The following is a 19,403-nucleotide window of genomic DNA, read 5'->3' as shown; positions in this document are numbered from 1 at the left end:
TATGTAAACCCTTGGGGATATTGTACAGAATGAAAAAATAGGAGTAAATGGAGAACAATAAAGCTGACGTGAAAAGCGTAAGTAAATGTATGCCAAAATGCAGAAAAATGAATGATCTTTCAATACTCGGTCTCTGATGAAACCGCTCCAAGATAAATCTTGAGGTACAGTTTGTCTCTGAACATTCTACCACTCACCCACTTGATCCTCAGTAATACATTATTCTAGGCTCTTTACAAAAGTAAAAATGAAGTAAAGAACTCTTCCATTCTTCCTTTTGCTCTGTGTTTGATGGAACTATAGAGCTTTTACATTATCATTATGTGTTCGTCAATCAGGGAGATTTTTACATTTTCACCTACAGTAGCTGGGTTTGTGGAAAGCTGGTCCTGGAATTTTGAATTCCATGAAGATAAACAACCTTTGCTACTAATGCTGTCATTGTACTTTCTAGAGGATTTCATTAACATTCCACTTGATAGAAAAAGCAACTGCCAATCAAAATCCAAGATTATTTTTCAGTTTTGAGGTAGTCCTGTAGTATTGAAAGGAAAAATCCCATCCCAAATAACCAGATGGTAAATTTATGGTTTGAAGACTGAAAAAAGCCTACAATAAAACCTCTTCAGAGATTCCTATTCTAAGATAGCATTACTTTGTTTTTAAAGTTTCCATGGTGCTGTACTATTATGTTTTTCCTCTTCATAGTTAACCGTTCTTCCACAGATCAGGTACTGTGAACAGTTTTTTTTTTCCCTCCCCACCTTTAACACACCATTATTTAATTTGATGTGAATAAACACTCCATTGTAGAGAGACCACAAATCTACTTCCTTTGCTGACTGAACAGTACGAGGCTGACAGACTTACCCACATATCACTGGGCACTTGGCATTTCATCGCTCGTGACTCACCTTATGCTGTGCGAGCTGCATCTTTATTTTGTCAGGGTCATTTGCAATTTCAAGATCCGAGTTCAAAGATTTCTCTGACTCTTCCAGCCACTCCATAAGTTTGTGCCAGGCTTCATGGAACTGCAGGAAAGTGAGATTTGCATGGATTTAAAAATTCAGTGGTTCATAAAATACTCCAAAAACATTAAACCCCAATCAGTTCTCTGCAGGCCAAACGTACTCTGCAGTCTTCGGAAAGATTTGGTGTGCTTTTTCTCCCTGGTCTCTCAAACAGGACTAGTGCAACCATGTGCCCATTAGACCCAGCTTCCCTTCTCCCAGGTGAATTAGCAACCTTTTATGTACATGATCTGCACACATAGTATGTATCTTTTGAACACATATCGGTAGCTTCTGTTGCTGCATTGGTCATTTAGATTTCTACATTTTTAGTAATGAATAGTAAATACAGCAAGAATGGGGCTTAGTTATTGCCTATATGAGACAACAGCAGTACATCACTGGGGAAAACTGTCTGGATGACTGCCCAAGATTTTGCCTGGGATGCACATAACTGCTCTCATTATATCAAATGCTATCTCGATGGGCAAGGAACAGATTCTTGATCTTCCTTCCTGTCTCAACAAAAAGAGTGCTTCAGGAAAGGAAGCAGGGAAAGACTAAAGATTCAACCAGCTTTCACAAAGTAGTGTCCCTTTGGGATTCAATTTTTCCTAAGCTGGTCACTTCTCTCTCCGCATCTCGTTTGAAAATTCTTGCCAGGGCTGCCTGCACATGAAAGCACAAGAAACTAGTTCAGAAATGTCTTAAAGCTCTTAGATCCTGTTGTTCAGGGCTGTGGATCAGGCCTTGACACCAGCACCTTTTAGTATTCCTTCCCTGCTCTGATAAGACAGTTGTCTTAAATTAGTAACTTACTGTATTCAGCTCTGTTAATGTACACAGAGATGAAATTCATCTCATTGCAGAACTGCTGTGTGTGAACGCGCAAGAGAAACTGCTGGAAAACAAACAACATTTGATTGGCTTATGGGCTAATTTATTGCTCAGAGAAATTCTTACTCTATGAGCTGAGTGGCAGTAGCAGTGAACATGGGAATGTGGTTTAGCTGTGAACATGACCAAATCCTGAATGGTCATGTTCACTTGAATAAAAAGAAGCTGGAACTTCCTATTGACGTTTCAACAGATTACCTTCCTCTCAACACATTTTGCGTCTTATCATTTATGTTCCTCAGTGACGGGAACATGAATCTAAGGAAAAAAACGTGAACGCTCCCTAGTGAGAAAAACACTGTAAAAAACCTCCAGGTTCTTAAGGAAATAAACTGAGATATCTTACCACGCAGAGGATATTGGTCCAGTAATTAACACAAGAGATTGAGAAAGTGATGAGTATTAATCAGGGCACAACACAAACCCAAGAAGAAAACACTAAGGAATACTCCCACAGATTAGTGAAAGGGGTTGATCAGATTCTTTAAAATGTAAGGGGTTGATTGTGAAACTTTGTTTCGAGGACAAATGGCTCTAATATACATCTGGAAGCCACACTGTAACTTTCTTCTTTCAGACTATCCTGTACTGCAGACAGAAGTCACTGCTCGGGTTGAAAATGACGCTTTCACCTCCCAAATGAAGTGCTCTATGATTGAATCTCAGAAATTACTCTGCTAACTCAACAGTGTCTGTTACACTAAACCCAGACTTACTTGAAAGTGCTTTAAAGCACCATATTCTTCAAGAGTCTGGATGTAATTACAGCTAAGTTCAAAGAGTTGTCCAACAGCTGTTGTCCGATTACCTGTTTGGCTCTTTTCCTTGCATCATCCAAAGCTCTTCCTCTTTCAACTAAGCGTTGAACTACTTTTTCCCATCGACTCTGTACACTAATCAGCAGATTTTTAATAAGGACAACATCCTGTTTCTGGCTGAAATATTTCAAATGGGTTCCAGTTTTGTCCAGCTCTATGATCTGATCTCGATGAGAATTCACTTCTGTGGCAAAAACCTTGGAAAAAAGGGAGACAATTACTCTGAATACTACGTTGCTCAAGCATTGGGTAAACACTGAAAAAAAAAAAAAAAAGTCTGATAAGGAATGATGTAGCGAGAAAAAGACTATAAAAATGCAATTTTAAAACAAATTAAATGTTTCTCCAAGTGCCAGCGTTACAGGGTTCATTTGGACATTGCTAAAGTATCTTCACAGAGTGGGAGAAAAACATTACACATCTGTTTCTTTACATACCTTGTGCTCATCAATTTGAAACAAGACAGTGTCCAAGATAAGACTTGGCCGAGAAGCTGCAGTTAGAGTTTGCTCAGCCTGAGTAAGCCAATTGATGAAATCTTGAAGTGAGTTGTGGAACTCCATTGCTAAATTGAGGGCTTCTTCCAGTTTGGTCTGTAAAGATAGGTCATATTTTAATAGCAGTTGATATTGTGCAGGGGCTTCAGCCAAGTAAACCATTTTAGTTCAGCATTTTGGAGAAAACCATTTTAGTTTAGCATTTTAAAACATTTTTCCAACTCAAAATTTCCAAGTCTTAAAATAACAGCCTACATTTGAGCATATTAAAAGAGATGGATAGAAGAGTAACAGTAAAACTATACACAACAGATGAGTAGAAAATACAGCACCTAGTATCAAGGTAAAATTTTCCACATTAGAACATTACATCTTCTACTACTTAATCCTAATGGGACATGCAGATTTATCAATTTCAATACAAAATCAGTAGAATCTCAAAAATCTGAAGTGGCAAGTGCACCAGGAAGAGCCTCAAGGAGGTCATGTAATTTATTCTGTTGTACTAAGTGAAGAACAAATTTGCCTAGGCCACTTCCTTTTAATAAAGCCCAATTGTCATTTTGGTTGCCTAAACTGAGACTGATTTTGGATACAGAATTTTTGTTGATCATGAGACAGCAGTCGATGATTTTCAAACAATCACACTGCTGTCCTAGATGAACACTCCAACCTCACAGCTTCCTGCAAGAAGGTGCTCGTGTTGGGTATTAATTAGTTTGACATTCTTACATTACACAGTTACCTTAAGAGACACTAGTATTCTTACTTTAAAATATAACTAAACTGTGAGTTAAATATTTCTGCTTTATACACATCAGGGCTGCACAGAGTTCCTCTGTTTGTAATTACAGATATTCTTCATTGTTTGAGGTAGAACAAATGGACTATACTTCGTGAAGGAATGAAAGGAAAATGAAATTAATAATAAGAAAATGTATGTTGCATATCAGTGAAATCATGCTATTGATCTATGTTAGAACAGAAGGTAGTCACTTGAAGTAAGTGGCACAAGGCCAAGTGTTTGGGAATTTTAAGAAAAAAGAAATGGATAAAAGCTAGGAAAATTAATGCAGCAATTCTGTACTGCGAAGGAGATAAACTTGAATGATCAAACAATTTTATTAACTCTCTGATGTCTATAATTAGTGTAATAAAACCCAGAAAAGCCCTCGCCCTACCAAATGAGCATTATTAGTATCAGTTAACGTATTTCTACAGAACAGACTTGTGCCACTCTCACCCATCCTCTCCATCCATTATGGATAATAAACTTCTTCATTCCCATTTTTCCCCCAGTGCTTCCTAAATATCCTGATGAATTCTGCATAACTGTCCCTACAGTCCATCTTAAATTTAAAAGATCAAGCAAGTATGCATACATAAAAAGACTGAAGGTTAACACCCTTAAATACATGATTTACATTTCTATTTTTATGTAAAAACACATACTTTTCTTTCACTAAGCTTTGTTTGTACTGATTCCCATTTTTCTTTTAAGTTATTTATGTCCTGTTCAACGTTTGTTTCAGCAGACTCTGGGCATCTTGCAAGCATCTGCTGGCCTTTCTCCATTAGACACTTGTATGTCTCTTCTTTGGCTTCAAAGGCAGCACAAAGTTCCTAAAGAAAGAAAGTACAAAAAGCAAGTCAGGTGGAAATTCAATAGTCTTTACAAATGCTAGTATAATATTTATTCCTCCCCCAACATTTAGCAGGTATGATTAAGACTAATAAAGGAAACATATGTAATTCATAAAAAGCCAAACGAGCAAAGAAAGGGCCCAATTCTTCAGGAAATGAGAACCTGTATTGCCTGTCAGATGTTTTCTTCGAGATCCAAAGCTTGGCAAAGAAAGTACTACGCACTTATCTCACTGCACAACATTTGCTACAACTTGGTTGGTTTAAAGTCCATCTGTAGCTGAACCACAGAAAGTGTCAGCATTACAGAGTGCGCTGAAAGCCCAGACCTATCCAAGACACCTTCGAAAGTGGCCGAACAACCTGGGAGGGCTGCTTTATTGTACGTTGTGTCTTTTGTTTCATCTGTATTTTCCCTCACTTGCTAGGCAAGAGCACTGAAGACATTTTACACATACAAAGAAAGCTGGAAGAATAATGGTGACAACTGTTTTACCTGCTAACTAGTCTACTAACTATCCTCTTTTAACCATGTTAAAGACGAGGTGGCAAGAGACTGGAGGCTCCCATGCATCCCTCTGACTCAAAAGGCCATGTTCAATATTTGTAACAGACCATCCAAAATGTACCAACAAAGTTGCTGCAGACCCCCGGATGAGGAACATCTTCCAAGAGATGAGCAATAAGTGTCTTGTAAATAGGAGGAAAAGAACTTTTTCCTCTGATTCCCAGGACAAGCGCCCAAACCCAACATTTTCTTTGGGTTAAGAGGTACTGTACACATCACAGATGATGGCAAAGCAGGAAGCAGGTTCACCCAGCCTGCTTCCTCCTACGTTCCCAACCTCCCTACAGTAGTTCTGGTTTCCATAACTCCCCAGATCATCTTATTTTTCTGCAGCACAAGAATCCCTCAGAAGAAAACACAAAGAGCGCAGCACAGGTGAAACGCGGCATGGCAGGAGCGGCCCTGAACACTGGGGCTGGGCTCAGTCTAAGACAGGGGCTCATCACAGTGGTTACTTCTGCAGTACACTCACACTCTTAAGAGGGCAGGGGCAACTAAAGTTATTTTAAAGGATGAACTGAGAAAAATTATTGTTTTAAGAAAAGGAGAGGCACGATCTGAGCAGCAGTGGGACAGCCAAAGAGGCCTCTTTTTAAGACCCTTGCCTGCTGGTGTCCTGTAATGTCTCTTCATATATGTTGTTTTCCTGGAGCTGCCTTAGCTGGAAATGCTGCCCAATCTCAACTCCATTTGGGAACTGATTATGACTGAGGACTCTTTTATTTATATCTGTAGAAGCAGACCTTACACTCAAGAAGATGGTTCATAACATTATTTCCAATGAGAAATTATTTCCAAATCATAATACAGTGCAACACTTTCTTCTTCAGCTTCACATCACAGATTAACATGTTTTTTATCACTTAGGGGCAAGTTTGAATTTGGAACTTATGATAAATTGTACTCAACATTTCAGCTGCCAAAAAAAGAAAAAAGAGAGAATTTACACATATCTACCCAGATGCACTGAGTTTTAACCAAACTGAAATCAAGTCCTATTTTTTTAAGGGTGATATAGATTAAAATACAAGTTGTCAATGTCTGCAGTTATATGATGGCCCACAGATTAGTAACAATCTGTTAAAATGTACGTGTACAGTTAGGAAATGATTGTACATATAGAGTACGTATTATTGGGGACACATTCAGATTGCTTCCAACTGTAATACTACATTCAGTTTAAAGATTCTTTAACTATCAATCTGCAAGTGCAGTAAGTATGAATATGGCTTGTTGATTTGCATAGTAAAGTAATGTACCAAAGAAAACTCAAAATTTTCCAGGGAAAGTTTGAATCCAGGATGAAAATTGGAAAGAGTTCCACTGACTCCCGTGGAATCGTGATTATGCTCAATCCTCATGGCAGGGGCAGGGAAGGGGAGGCTTTTTTTGCCTTTTTAAAGACAAAAAGAGAAGGACTAAGGAGGTTCAAAACCACAAGGTTATTTCTGTATTTTCTCCTACTTTCCTGCTGTAACTGATTTTAAAACTGTAAATTATTTTTCTTCACAAAAATAGTTACTGGTAAATTTTAGAGGAAAAAAAGAAAAAAAAAAGTGCCTCACATTAGTGGGCAATGACCTTTAGCATCATTCCAAAATAAAATCTGATTTTTAAAGCTATGACAATGCAGCGTTTTAATGGAAACTGTGTCAGGCACATTCGAGTTCATGAACAGTTCAGTAAATATCACTTACGCCTGAGCCAGGAGGTCAGGAGTTCAGATCGCTGGGCTTGGGCTTATATCCTGGCCTAACAACACAGTATGGTTTTATAAAAATGCAGCACTATGCACCACCTTCCTTTGAGGTAAGAGATCAAGTTAAGTGTCTTTTTTTAACCTGTACAGTCCTACAGGGTTGAAGAAATCCACAGAATGTTTCTTAAAGAGAAAGGAAGGGAAGGAAGGGAAATATTCAGGCATCCTGATCAGCTTGCCATTTCTAATTAAAGGAGAGTCTCTATATGAGCCAGTAGTCCTTCTTACATCTGTGCTAATGATGATTTTAATGTCAGCTTTGGTTAGATAAAGAGTCAAGGATCGAGTCTCTTAATTCAAAGACTAATGAATGTGGATCACTTTTAGATTCATCTTCGTATCTTAGAAAAAGCATAAATGTAGTTATGGGAACCGAAGGGAGAAGAATAATAGGAATCGCTGAAAAATCTGTGAAGACTTCCTGCTTTTCTTTCGGAGAATATGGATGCAAAAGTTCTTTTATTTCTATCTCAACACTACTAACAGTTCAGCTTTGGGCATCTCCCAAATGACTACTTTTCCAACGCTGAAAATAACAAGTGTTGTTTAGAAGGCTATTAAATTTTTTTAAGATACTGTACAGACACTGTGATATATAGAACATGTTCTGTATTTACCATAAACACTCTTGAAAGATAGTTAGTCCTGAAACGCAATTTGAAAAGCATTCTAATACTGATACTTACCATATGGGTATTAAGCTGCTCTCTTGCTGTTTCTGGTAAGCCTCCAACAGGTTTTGATGCCAACAGCTGACGTTCGGTGTCTGTCAGCCATTGCTGCATATCTTCAACTTCACCATGGAAACCTTGGGCCTAAATTATACCATAACATTTCAGAGCTTACTTAAATGTACTCCATTCTACTACTAGCTGAGATGCAGATGTATACTGACAACAGATTTAATCAGATATTTGCAATAATCAAAGGAAATGAAAGAGAAAAAAAATCAAAGGAAAAAAACCCCAAACTTTAAACTAGCTCAAACTAGTCTAAATGATAAAAACAGAAAAAAAAAAAACAAACACACACCACGGAAATCTTGAAAGCAGGCTAAACAAGCAACTGTGAGACCAATGTTTTCCCTGAATAATAGACCTGTACAGAAATTCCACCCTTTTAAAACATGTAGGCCAAAAGCTGAAGTCTTAATTCAGCACTATAAAAGACAAGAGGCCAGCTGTGGACAATACAGCTGGATTCAAACTTTCTCCAAATTCAGGAGTGTCTGAGTTATGGTTTTGATTTAGGCCAACTTCTAAAACATGTATCTATGTATTTCATGTAAAAACCCCACTTTTTCTGAGTTATCTCTTTATTTGATCATTTCCTGTTCACCTGGATCAAGGCACTGTCCAGCTGCTGTTTCCTTTGTTTACTTTTTTCCAACACATTTTGCCAGCGCTGATTCAGAAGTTCCAATTTGCTCCGTAAATTACTTGCTTCTTCAACAGCACTTGATTCAATCAGGTCATTTCCTGCTTTCTTAACTGCTTCCACCGTAGACTGATGAGCTAAAACATCATTTTGTAGCACCTACAATTGTAACACAGCATATATGACTGGCCATGTTGGTAAGTTATTGAAAGAAGGTAATCACAGTGACTAAGTTAGTTTTAATTCAGTGACAAGGCAATGGTTTAACATCCGCAGAGGTATTAGCAATTAAAGATGATAATTAAGGTCTCCAACTAAAAGCAGTAACAGACCATTCTGCCAAAACGCTGTACTTTATTTTTATATCTTGAAAAAATAGTATTTTCCATCTGAATACGTGTATTTCTGAAATTATGAAAGGTTTCTGGTACTGCTAGTGACAAATCATTTCTTCACTTTCCTTAATCTACTACATGCTTTTCTTTAATAGGATTTTTCTCTGGTTTCGAGAGTAAGGTGTGGAAACAGTGTTATATATAGCAGAGCCAATTGCTTGTGGGGCAGTACTCTTAGAGAGGAGAGAGAGAAACAAAAATACTATGTGCCTGCTGTGCCATTCAACAACCCAACTGCCACGATGTCTTTCCACGCATTTCAGGTCTACAACTCATTTTGCATTATGTCAGGCTGCCAAGACACTTCAGCTGTGCTAAAAGCTGGGGAATTATTGTAATACTAACACCACAAGACCTCTTCCATCTGGTTGAAAACCTGTTATCACCAACTACAGTAAAACCATAAAATGCAAAAAGTACATTTGGGTAAAGGATGCTGTTTTCGGAAAGGTTTAAAAAAATTAAAAAAAAAAAAGAAAAAAAGATAATGCTTTAAAATGCCAGAAATAAAGAACAGAGAAAGAGAATATGCAAAATGGCTGGGAAAGGAATAGTAAACCCCATCTAAGAAATTCAAGTTTATGACTACTGTCTTCCATGGAGTCTGGTTCAAACTCACCTCCCTCAAAATGCTAGCGTATGGAAAAAATATAAAGCTAAATACAAAGAAACTTTTAAATAAACTATACAGAGCACTTTATGAAATAGCAAGTCACAAGCAGCCCTTGAATACAAAACATGCATCGCATTTGTTTCATTCTTCTAAGCTACGCACTGGAAGATATTTGTTACTTTGTTTTCCTAAAAGGGTGAAAAAAAAAAAGGATACTCACAGAAGCAAATGCATCTTATTCCCTTCCTTCCTGCTGAGGCTGAATAAGAACAAGGTCTATTCTTTCTTAAGTTATTCAAGAGATGGATGTTTTTCCAGGTTACCACAGGATGCACTACTGAGTGAACTTTCTAACCTACAAACTCCGTTTTATGAAAAGGAAGCAGATTCGTTCATGTGTTTGCTGAACTCCTTCAACACTGAAGGTAGATGAAGTCATAAATGGTATCTGGATGCTTCTTCAGCAGTAAACCACTTCTGTTCACTAAGAATATAAAAGGTTCGTGGAGCGGAAGCTGGATTTGTAATTTGTTGGGTTTTTGTTTGTTTGTTTGTTTTTGTTTTTAAAGGGCCTGTTTCTAACAGTAGTCACACAGGGCATGTAGGTATTTTACTCTGCTCAAATTCCAACGGACCACACAAATGTTTTCAGAAGCTGCATTACCACAACCCGTGAAAATGCCTTAATTATGTTTGTACCGTCAATTTCAATCCATTTTCTCTAAATCCAAAGGGACTCTGAATACTTTTCACATCATATGCAGGACAAAAATTAAATGGCAGATTTAAAGGAAAGGGGAGGATTTACAAGGTTAGTTTGAAATCTTCAGGCCTAAAAAGAACACTTCATATGAACAGCACCAAGTCACACAAAGAAGTAGAGAAGATCTCTTGCTCCTGGGATATGCTCTTCAATACAAAGACACAACAGAAGCCTTCTTCCATGGGCTCTAAAGTCACAATAATGAGTGAAAATACAAAAAAAAACACCCAAAACTCTACATTGTATGTAACAAAGAGAAAAAGATGAGGGCGTGGACACCCCTAAAATTTGCTGACATTTTCAGAGAAGCATTCTTTGTGTTAGTTGGACCCTACTGAGACACAATTTTGCAGAACTCAAAACAACAAATCATTATATTCTGAGAAGGAAGAACAAGAAGAAAAGATGTGTAATGGCCACATGCATTTTGTGAGACCTGGCCATTGCTTTAGGGAGGGGAGCATGTTCAATAACTTTTGAGTTCCCTGGATCAAATTGAGGTGAATGAAGGTGGAGACCAGGGTGAGCTGCTCTTTTTGGCTAAAACCTATGCCACTGGCCTGGCATATGCAAGGAAGGAAGGAATATGGAGGAGCAAGAGGAAAGATATTAGTTATTCCAAGCCTGCATTTCAGCTATAATCTGCATCTTGAAAATCTCTCTAGAGAATTATTTATCAAATGCTAAGTTTTACTACAAGACTCATCACTAAGATAAACATCAAAAGAACATTCCAGTTAATATTCATTATAATTACATACATGATGTTTGGCAAGTTCAATTTCAATAGCCTTGGGGTCTCCACCCACAGGTTTCTGTTCATTCAGCAAGTCTTCTGTATGCGTCAGCCATGTCAGTAACTCATCCAGGGCATGCTGGAACTGTCCCAAGGCTAACAAGGCACCTTCCAGCTTGTGCTATAGTAAAAATAAAATTAACAACAAAATGGTTTCACAATGCTATTGAATTGGCTTATATTACCATTAGTCACCATAATCCAGAGCGGAGTCCATGCATATGATAGCATAAAAACCAGGGAGAAACAGTTATCCAACACAAGCAACTGCTTTATAGTTGGAGCTGAGTTAGCAATTCCCCTGTAAAGCCTTACATTCCAGGCTTACATTCCTGACCTTCAAAGACCCCATGGAACCAAAGCAGAGTTAAGTTTGAAGGTTCTCTCATCAGAGATATGACAGTAGTTTTTGATCACTTCAAATGTTATTTCAATAGAAATATAATTTCGTGCATGATCTTTTTAAAACCTTTTCTTTGTCGTGAAATGATTCAATTTAGAAAAAAAACAAACCACTTTGAAGCACTGCTTGTTTAAATGTCTCTTTCACTTAGATAATTTACAGAAAGAGCACTGAAACAGTTTAATATTACGGTTTTGTGGGTTTTTTTTGAAGTGCTCAGTTCAGCAGCTAGTATTACTTTTGCACATATAAACATGTTTTCGACTGATACTTAAGATGTCATCAAATAACCAAAATGAAATAATGATTCAACATGGCATTGCTGACAGAGGAAGTGACAAAAAATACCGCTAAGGGTTTAAAAACCATAAAAATAACTCAGTAAATTGTAAAATTCAAAATCTATTATATATAGTTCCATAATTTAAAAAAAAAAAGTGATACAAACATCATACACAATAAGAAGCTTTTCTCAAAAATCCAAAGTCATGAATAAAGCCCCCACCTTCAAGTTTATTTACCTGTCTATTTATAATTTTTTCTTCTAGGCTGTCCCACATTAGTTTGAGCTCTGAGAGAGGGTCTTGAACAGCGTGCTTGTCACTCTCCTCCGTTACCTTCTTCATCAATAGTTCTGCCTGATGGTTCAGTCTTTCCATTTCTATCTGTTGCTGATAAGCTTCTGTCTTAAATTGCTACGGTAAATAGAAAAAGAATACAAATAACCATATCATAAGTAATGATCATCTTGAATATAGCATAGCACAGCAGTATTTATAACACTAATGCATCACTGTCAACTTTCATAAATTTCGAGGTTTGTTTCCCAGGATCAAAATGTTTGTAAGACACTGATAATCCAGACAGTCCCAGCTAACTGAAAATATGCAACAATGTCTTACTACTCTAGCAGATACTGCTAACTGTGACCAGAGGATGATAAAGATGTCCAATAGGAAAGTATTCTCCAATGATCTCCCTGGTCTGTAAAAAAGGCAGAATATATCTTGAGTAAATTCTAGCTCTTGTGGTTGTGATAATGTAATACTTTAAACTTCAAACAGAATTATGCTTCAAAGGAGCTGAAAGTAAATTTTCTTTAGTAGAGCACCCTCTCTTGTACATGCAACTTGGGCAGCAGTCTGAATACAACTCACGTGTGTTGTTCTAAACTATGTAAGTTTATGGTTCATTTGAAGTTACATCATAAAACCAATGGATTCAACGACCTGCCCACAGCCAAAAAACACACAAATGAGCAACAAAATCAAGGACGTTCCCTGATCATTATACATTCCTGGTTTTTACATATAGCGTAACAGTCTGCCAACATCAGGAGCATATAGATATAGATATATAGATTTTAAAAGGTATCACATTTTAAAATGAAAAGTTTGCAATGAAATTTTATCTGAAATTTTCATAACAGATTCTTTTTTATTAGAAATTGAAAATGAAAATTGCTTTTGACTCTTGAAAAATACTAAACAACACAGAAAAATGCAAACAGATGAAACTATAAATGAAATAAATTGCTAGTTCATACCTTAAGTTCCTCAGTTTGCTGCTTCACTGTCTCCAGATCTGTTCCCACTGGGGACATAGATGCTAACTTGCTGCCAGCAATGTCTACCCAGTCAAATATTGCCTGAAAATCATAGCATGAAATTGAAGCATGAGCAGAGAAACAGCACCATATTTGAAAGTTGTATTAAGCAAAATATCAGGGTTTTTTTCACTCCAGAGAACAATACTGCTGTGCTTTTTGAAAGAGAATAGCTTTCTTCAGTGAAACCTAGGTTTTCTTGCAATACAAGGGATTAAATATTAACTAAAGTATTCCATGTAATGGTTATGAGAATGTACATGCTGCAAGACTGAGCTTGTATTAGCAGCAATATTCTGCCAGTACTATACATGCAGAGTAGCACTCTACTTCTTGAGTAAAATCAGGAATTTTTAAGAATACCCTGAAAGGTAAATACAAGACAAGCACTGTTCTGCCATCCTTTGCAGCAAAGATGGAAGGTGGTAGCTGAATAGTAACACACTTTAAATGATGATTACAAACAAACTTCTTTTGAAGGATAATGTTATCTGTGTAAGGAACATGGAGCACGACCCATTCAGCACATATTAGACAGGGAAGGCTGTAACTGAGCTTGACTGAATCTCTGCAGGATAACGCAGTTACAACTTTAAGAAACAAATGAAGTCACCCAGTTCTGAGGCTTTGTGGGTACTTCTTTTGCTCCTGATGTAACACAGAAACAACCTCAAGAATACTCCACTTACATATTAAGAACAGCTTTATCAATCTGGGTAATTGCATAGGGGAAAAAACATCCCTGCTAGGACCTTTTCCTCCTGCCCGTTATCTGTGATTCATTAAGGAGAAGGGATTAGGATGGCTTGTCAGAGCTGCCCACTGCTACATAGCTCCTTGAGAAAAGGAGCACTACCCTCAACAAGCTCAACAGGATGAGGCAGCTGCCACTAACAATTTGCCTACAATGCCTGTCATATTTTCTATTGAAATAAGCATAAGGCAGTATTTAAATACAGTTCTTTCAAAAAGTACAAAGCTTGTAGGATATCCAATGCACAGCCACAGGAAATACAAAGCACCTAAATCAATGGCAGTGTTCCTAATGTAACCCTACGAGTAAACCTCTGTGCAGTATGAACATAAGAGAACTTGGAGAAAAATACATAGTGCGGGTGCACTGGAAAACAAGCACGTTGCATTACTATTAAGGAGTGTTCTTGCTGCTTGATCTGCACTGAACGCACAAGAAATTGTCCTCAGTGCCATGTGAAAATCTAATTTTGAAGATTTGATGTACCAAGAAAGACAGTAATTCCACTGAGCAAAAAAAGTTTTGCAAAATCTGAACATGTTTGGAATATTTTCAAATGTTTCAATCTCCTTTAGTCATTAACTGACAAAAGATATGAGGCTTGCCACTCAGCCAAAATGTGCAAAGAATACGCAAAAATCACCCAAACCACAGCACATATAGAGAAAAGATATCTTAAAAAAACTGCTGGAAAATTTACCTACAGATTTAGAAAGTGAATCACCTTCTATCCAGTTCTGGTGTCCCCACCATAAGACAGACATAGATCTGTTGAAGCGTGTTCAGAGGAGGGCCACAAAGATGATCCAGGGGCTGGAGCACCTCTGCTATGAGGACAGGTTGCGGGAGCTGGGATTGTTCAGCCTTGAAAAGAGAACACTTCGGGGGGACCTAATAGCTGCCTTCCAATAGCTGAAGGGAACCTACAGGAAGGCTGGGGAGGGACTTTTTACAAGAGTGTCCACTGATAGGACAAGGGAAATAGGTTTAAGTTGAAGGAGAACAGATTTAGATTAGATTTTAGGAAGAAATTCTTCAGTACGAGGGTGGTAAGACTTTGGAATAAATTGCCCAGAGAAGTTGTGGATGCCCCCTCCCTGGAGGTGTTCAAGGCCAGGTTGGACGGAGCCTTGAGTAGCCTGATCTAGTTGAGAGGCATCCCTGCCCATGACAGGGAGGTTGGATTAGATGATCTCTAAGATCCTTTCTATGATTCTGAAGTATTGTGATTAGCTAAATTATACTACGAATGACTATAATGGTCCAGCAACATTATGTCAATAGTATTTTTTGCTTAAATTCAAACTTAAACATTTGGCTTTTAAAAGAGGTGGAATAAAATTGAAGTTCTTTCACTGTCCTCCACTCGAAACAGCAGCAAGTGAGTATATGGACCTGTATTATATTCCTTTCAGATCATGTAAACGTGTCACAACTTCCACCCGTCTAGTATATGAAGTATTATCTATTGCAAGAAAACGTGAGCAGGATTACTGTGAATTTGTGTGGTGTGAAAAAACCTCTGCTCTTACCAATAAACCAGGGGACATTCACTTTGAATCTAAACATAGTGCAATGTATTAACAACTACATGAAGAAAACAACTCATATGGATTTATTATTTAACGCAAAGAAATCCCCAACCCAACCAACCCTGAGTAAAAGTATCTGTCTACTGAAGAAAATAGTCACTATAATCAGAGTGATACATTACTTGTCACTTACCCAATCACGTGACATTTTTTACTACAATCACATTAAATCCTGTTGACTCCAGATTGAGTCATATGTATCACATCATCTTACCTGCAGTCCATCCTGGTATTGAACTGCTGCCTGCATAGCTTCAACAAGCTTATCCACCCGTTCTTTCCATGTTTTGTTTAAGGCATCCCAGGCAGAATTCAGCTGCAAGTAAGTGCAATTTAGTGGACAAAAGAATTTTACTGCTGTATAATGTACATTCACTAATTATTCACTGATCAATAACACCAATAAACTAAGCATGAATATTTCATATTCATTCCATGTTAACACTCTTGTTCTCCCTATCACTGCATAATTAGTTTCCTTCAGAATACACTTGAGGTTCTAGATTACAAAAGCTGTAACCTTCAATACTGATTGTTGAATATTTTTATTAACATAGGGATTACGGTTAATATGGGAAATACTATTATTAATTTATTTGGAGTTGCATCATTATAAAAAAAGGTAGCTTAAAAGAAATGTACATTGCTGAACATTAGAGAAATTGCAAGTACTCTGTAGTTCTCCAAACAGGATTTTCTCAATTAAGATGTCTCACTTGGCATAAGACATTTATTTTAAATTTATTTTATCTTAATTTTATTCTAGCACTACTTTTGTAAAAACTAGTCATCTATTGTATTAATCAGTAAGTATTTTTACAAAAAAATCTTTCTGCCTTTTACAAAAATTTTAACCCATAAATAAATAAAATAAAATTGTCTGTACATTCTAATCTAATCTGAGTAAAGATTAATTTACCCAAAAAGCAAACATTACTTTAACACACTTCTGGGGTATCGTACTTTTGCCACAAAATTTTTGTTTTCAAGATTTGTTGAGGGCGGAGGGGATGTACCAATTTCAGCTGAACAAGCACCTAACAGATTTAAGCAGCTGCATTTCCCATACCTCATCTATACTCTTGTTGACAATAGGTTTATCAGGCTCTCCACAAGCAGCTCTAAGTTCAGAGCCAAGGTTCACAACTGTTTCTAGTTCTTCTTGCAGTCCATCAATTTCTTCTTTAGCAGCCTACAAAGAGAAAAGAATCCAACACTACTAATACTAAATTTAATAATCTATGTACAGCTTGCTTTCAAGATAGAACACAGCAGGATTCCACCTTTGTTTTCTTTCAAGTCACCTGGACTTACAATTGGATGCTTAAAATATAAGCATCCCTTTGCAGTGTCAGAGTGAAATCAACTGACATCAGTCTAAATTATAACAATGGCTTATGATGTCATTTTGCGTGAGATGGAAAAAATGAGCAGGAAGTTTTAAATTAGATTTCTTTAATCAGAGTGTTTTCTTTTTCAGAGGTGATCATTCAACCTTCAGATCTTTAACTATCAGCATAAGTAATTACAGGCTTAGAGCATAATACACAGAGCATAATACAGCTGTACACCTTTCATTTAGATGTTACGTATTACTCAGGGAATCTAAAGTATGTATAACTTTTAAAAGTCTCAGTCACATGCTTATTATATACATTTTTATAAAGAGATATGTAAATATAATGACAGAGACATGTTGCATGCTCAATGTAATTAAGCACTGATATATGTTATTTACCACGGATTCTTAAGATATCATTAGAGTACATTTCTATTCAATTAGGCCTCTTAGTCTCTTAAAAAAAATACATTCTCCTGTAGTATTTCATAGTAATTCTGTCTTTTCTCTGCATACTGTAAATAAAATACTTTAAGTCAACGAAATACTTTCTACTGACCTCAGCAGCTTCTTGCTGTTCCTTGACTACAGATGGGTCAACTCCAGGTCCCTCCAGTTCTCGAATGAAGTCCTGAGTATCTTTAATAGTAGCTACAAGAGCCATATGATCACACCAAAACTTTTCAGCTAGTTCCATTACATCCAACAATTTGACCTCCCTTTCCTCAGTCAAGGTCTGGATGTCATCCCAAATGAGGACCATTTGGTCTAGTTTATCTTGAACAGCTAAACAACAAAGGAACTAGATTACTACCTTGGCAAAAGATTCTTGGCCATAAATCTCTCCACAGTTCTACAGCAGAAACATATGTGTACGTTTTAAAATTCAGATTCTAAAATCGTTTCTTTACAGGACTCCTTATACAGTTAAGTGGAAGCAACCAACATGGCCTTTAAAATTAAAACAAAGGTCATATCCACGACGAATTATTTCAAATGAATGCTTTGCTTTTATGAATCTTTAGCAGCTTCTCCAGGAGAATACAATCCCCAGATTAGTGGTCACCAGAAATGAAGGTTTTTATATGCTGCAGCTTGCAGCATTTCCACTATATGAAACTTTCCTCAATCTAGTACCTTTAGCAGATATATCCTTATCAGCTCCTTCTGAGCGAGCAATCATTTCCTCTCCTCTCTGTTTAAGTGTCTCATACACCGGCTGAAGTTTTTCCAGATCCACTGACACATTTTTATTTTCACTGATTTGCTCTTTAATCTTCTCAACCTCTGCTGAGATTGAAGGTGGTTGCCTCAGACGTTCAACTATGCGTTTCAGACTCTCAAGAGTTGGATCTATCTTGTCATGAAACTAGGAGGGCAGTAAAGGACAGAAAGAAGTAGCAGAGAAATGAGAAAAAAAGACAACTGAAAAACAGCATCTGAAATTCTTGTGGAAAACGGTACTTTAGAATTAACATATTTAACATCTCTACCCAACAAATGTATGTGCAACTTGCAATACCCCTCTTTGTGGTTCTTCCCCTCTTTTAATACCTAAATTACAAAAGTGACCTTGCAAAATGGTACTTCCTCTCAGATGTAAGAGTTTTACTATGAAGTCTGGGTTCAGTCCTGAGACAGTCCATCTGAAGATACCACACATATGGCACAATCTATTTTCATTAAGTCCTGCATAATTCATACGACAGTTTGTCCCTTATTTTGGAGAGCCATGGCTTTCTGATTTCATCATTTTAGAAAGATATTTACCTTAATATTAAATACATGCCTTTTCATATCAGGACCAACATACTGGCATATGACCACCAATGAGGATTTGATATGTAAGGTCATTCAAAAAGACAGCTGTTAGTGCCCAGGTGATGCTTGTTAGTGCAGTAAAAGGATGTTACTTGCTGCAACTAAAACCACACAACAGCGTGTATTATGTTCACCGATGTCTGACTGAGCCCAGGTAGATGCCCAGAAACTCAACTACAGCTACGGTAACATGGTTCATCCTTTGGTACGGGTCCAAAGTCCGCCTTTACTATATGCTTTTGGATCTATTGAGATTCCTAAAAGTAGCTCACCACCATGTCCCTTTCAAATTACAGAAATTAATAAACTGTGGGTGCATTTAATGATCTTCCAGGATCTACAATAAGCACTCTTGACTACACTCGGGAAAGCTGCTAGAAAGAGCAAAACAGGGTTACCTTATGCGAACAAACAGATACATGCTTTCTATTCAAAGGAATACAGGCTATACAAATGTAATTACTTTTTCTCACCATACAACCCACTTCAAATCAGACTCTGTAACCAATGTTATGGACTCAGTGTTTTTGTTAGAAGTGTGAATATCATACAAGCCAGCAAAATGTGTTATGAAAGATAAGTAGCCTTCCCACCTTCGAGACTTCTGAAAAACTGACTGTGGCAACAAAATCTTACAAAAGGGATAAAACCTGAAGTTAAATTGGCAATATTCAGGTCTAACCTTAGGACACATATATAACATTTTAAAATTGTCAGGGCATTCAGTGGGACTCCTTATACTCATGCT

At 37.2% G+C, this 19,403-nt stretch overlaps 1 protein-coding gene across 1 annotated transcript in view; it reads right to left on the bottom strand.

The window, feature by feature from the left end:
* The window catches only part of DST (dystonin), a 316,005-nt gene that overhangs the window by 28,892 nt on the left and 267,710 nt on the right, over positions 1–19,403 (bottom strand). Inside the window, 13 exon segments of the mRNA XM_086608314.1 lie at positions 915–1,034; positions 2,719–2,925; positions 3,166–3,321; positions 4,678–4,848; positions 7,883–8,011; positions 8,535–8,732; positions 11,106–11,261; positions 12,065–12,238; positions 13,090–13,191; positions 15,710–15,811; positions 16,565–16,687; positions 17,394–17,620; positions 17,972–18,203. Coding sequence (XP_086464440.1) covers positions 915–1,034; positions 2,719–2,925; positions 3,166–3,321; positions 4,678–4,848; positions 7,883–8,011; positions 8,535–8,732; positions 11,106–11,261; positions 12,065–12,238; positions 13,090–13,191; positions 15,710–15,811; positions 16,565–16,687; positions 17,394–17,620; positions 17,972–18,203 — 2,097 coding nt within the window.

Source organism: Tauraco erythrolophus, chromosome 2 (assembly GCF_009769465.1).
Source record: "Tauraco erythrolophus isolate bTauEry1 chromosome 2, bTauEry1.pri, whole genome shotgun sequence".
NCBI lineage: Eukaryota > Metazoa > Chordata > Aves > Musophagiformes > Musophagidae > Tauraco > Tauraco erythrolophus.
The sequence above is the reverse complement of the archived record's forward strand: the minus strand, read 5'-3'. Positions and strand labels throughout refer to the sequence as shown.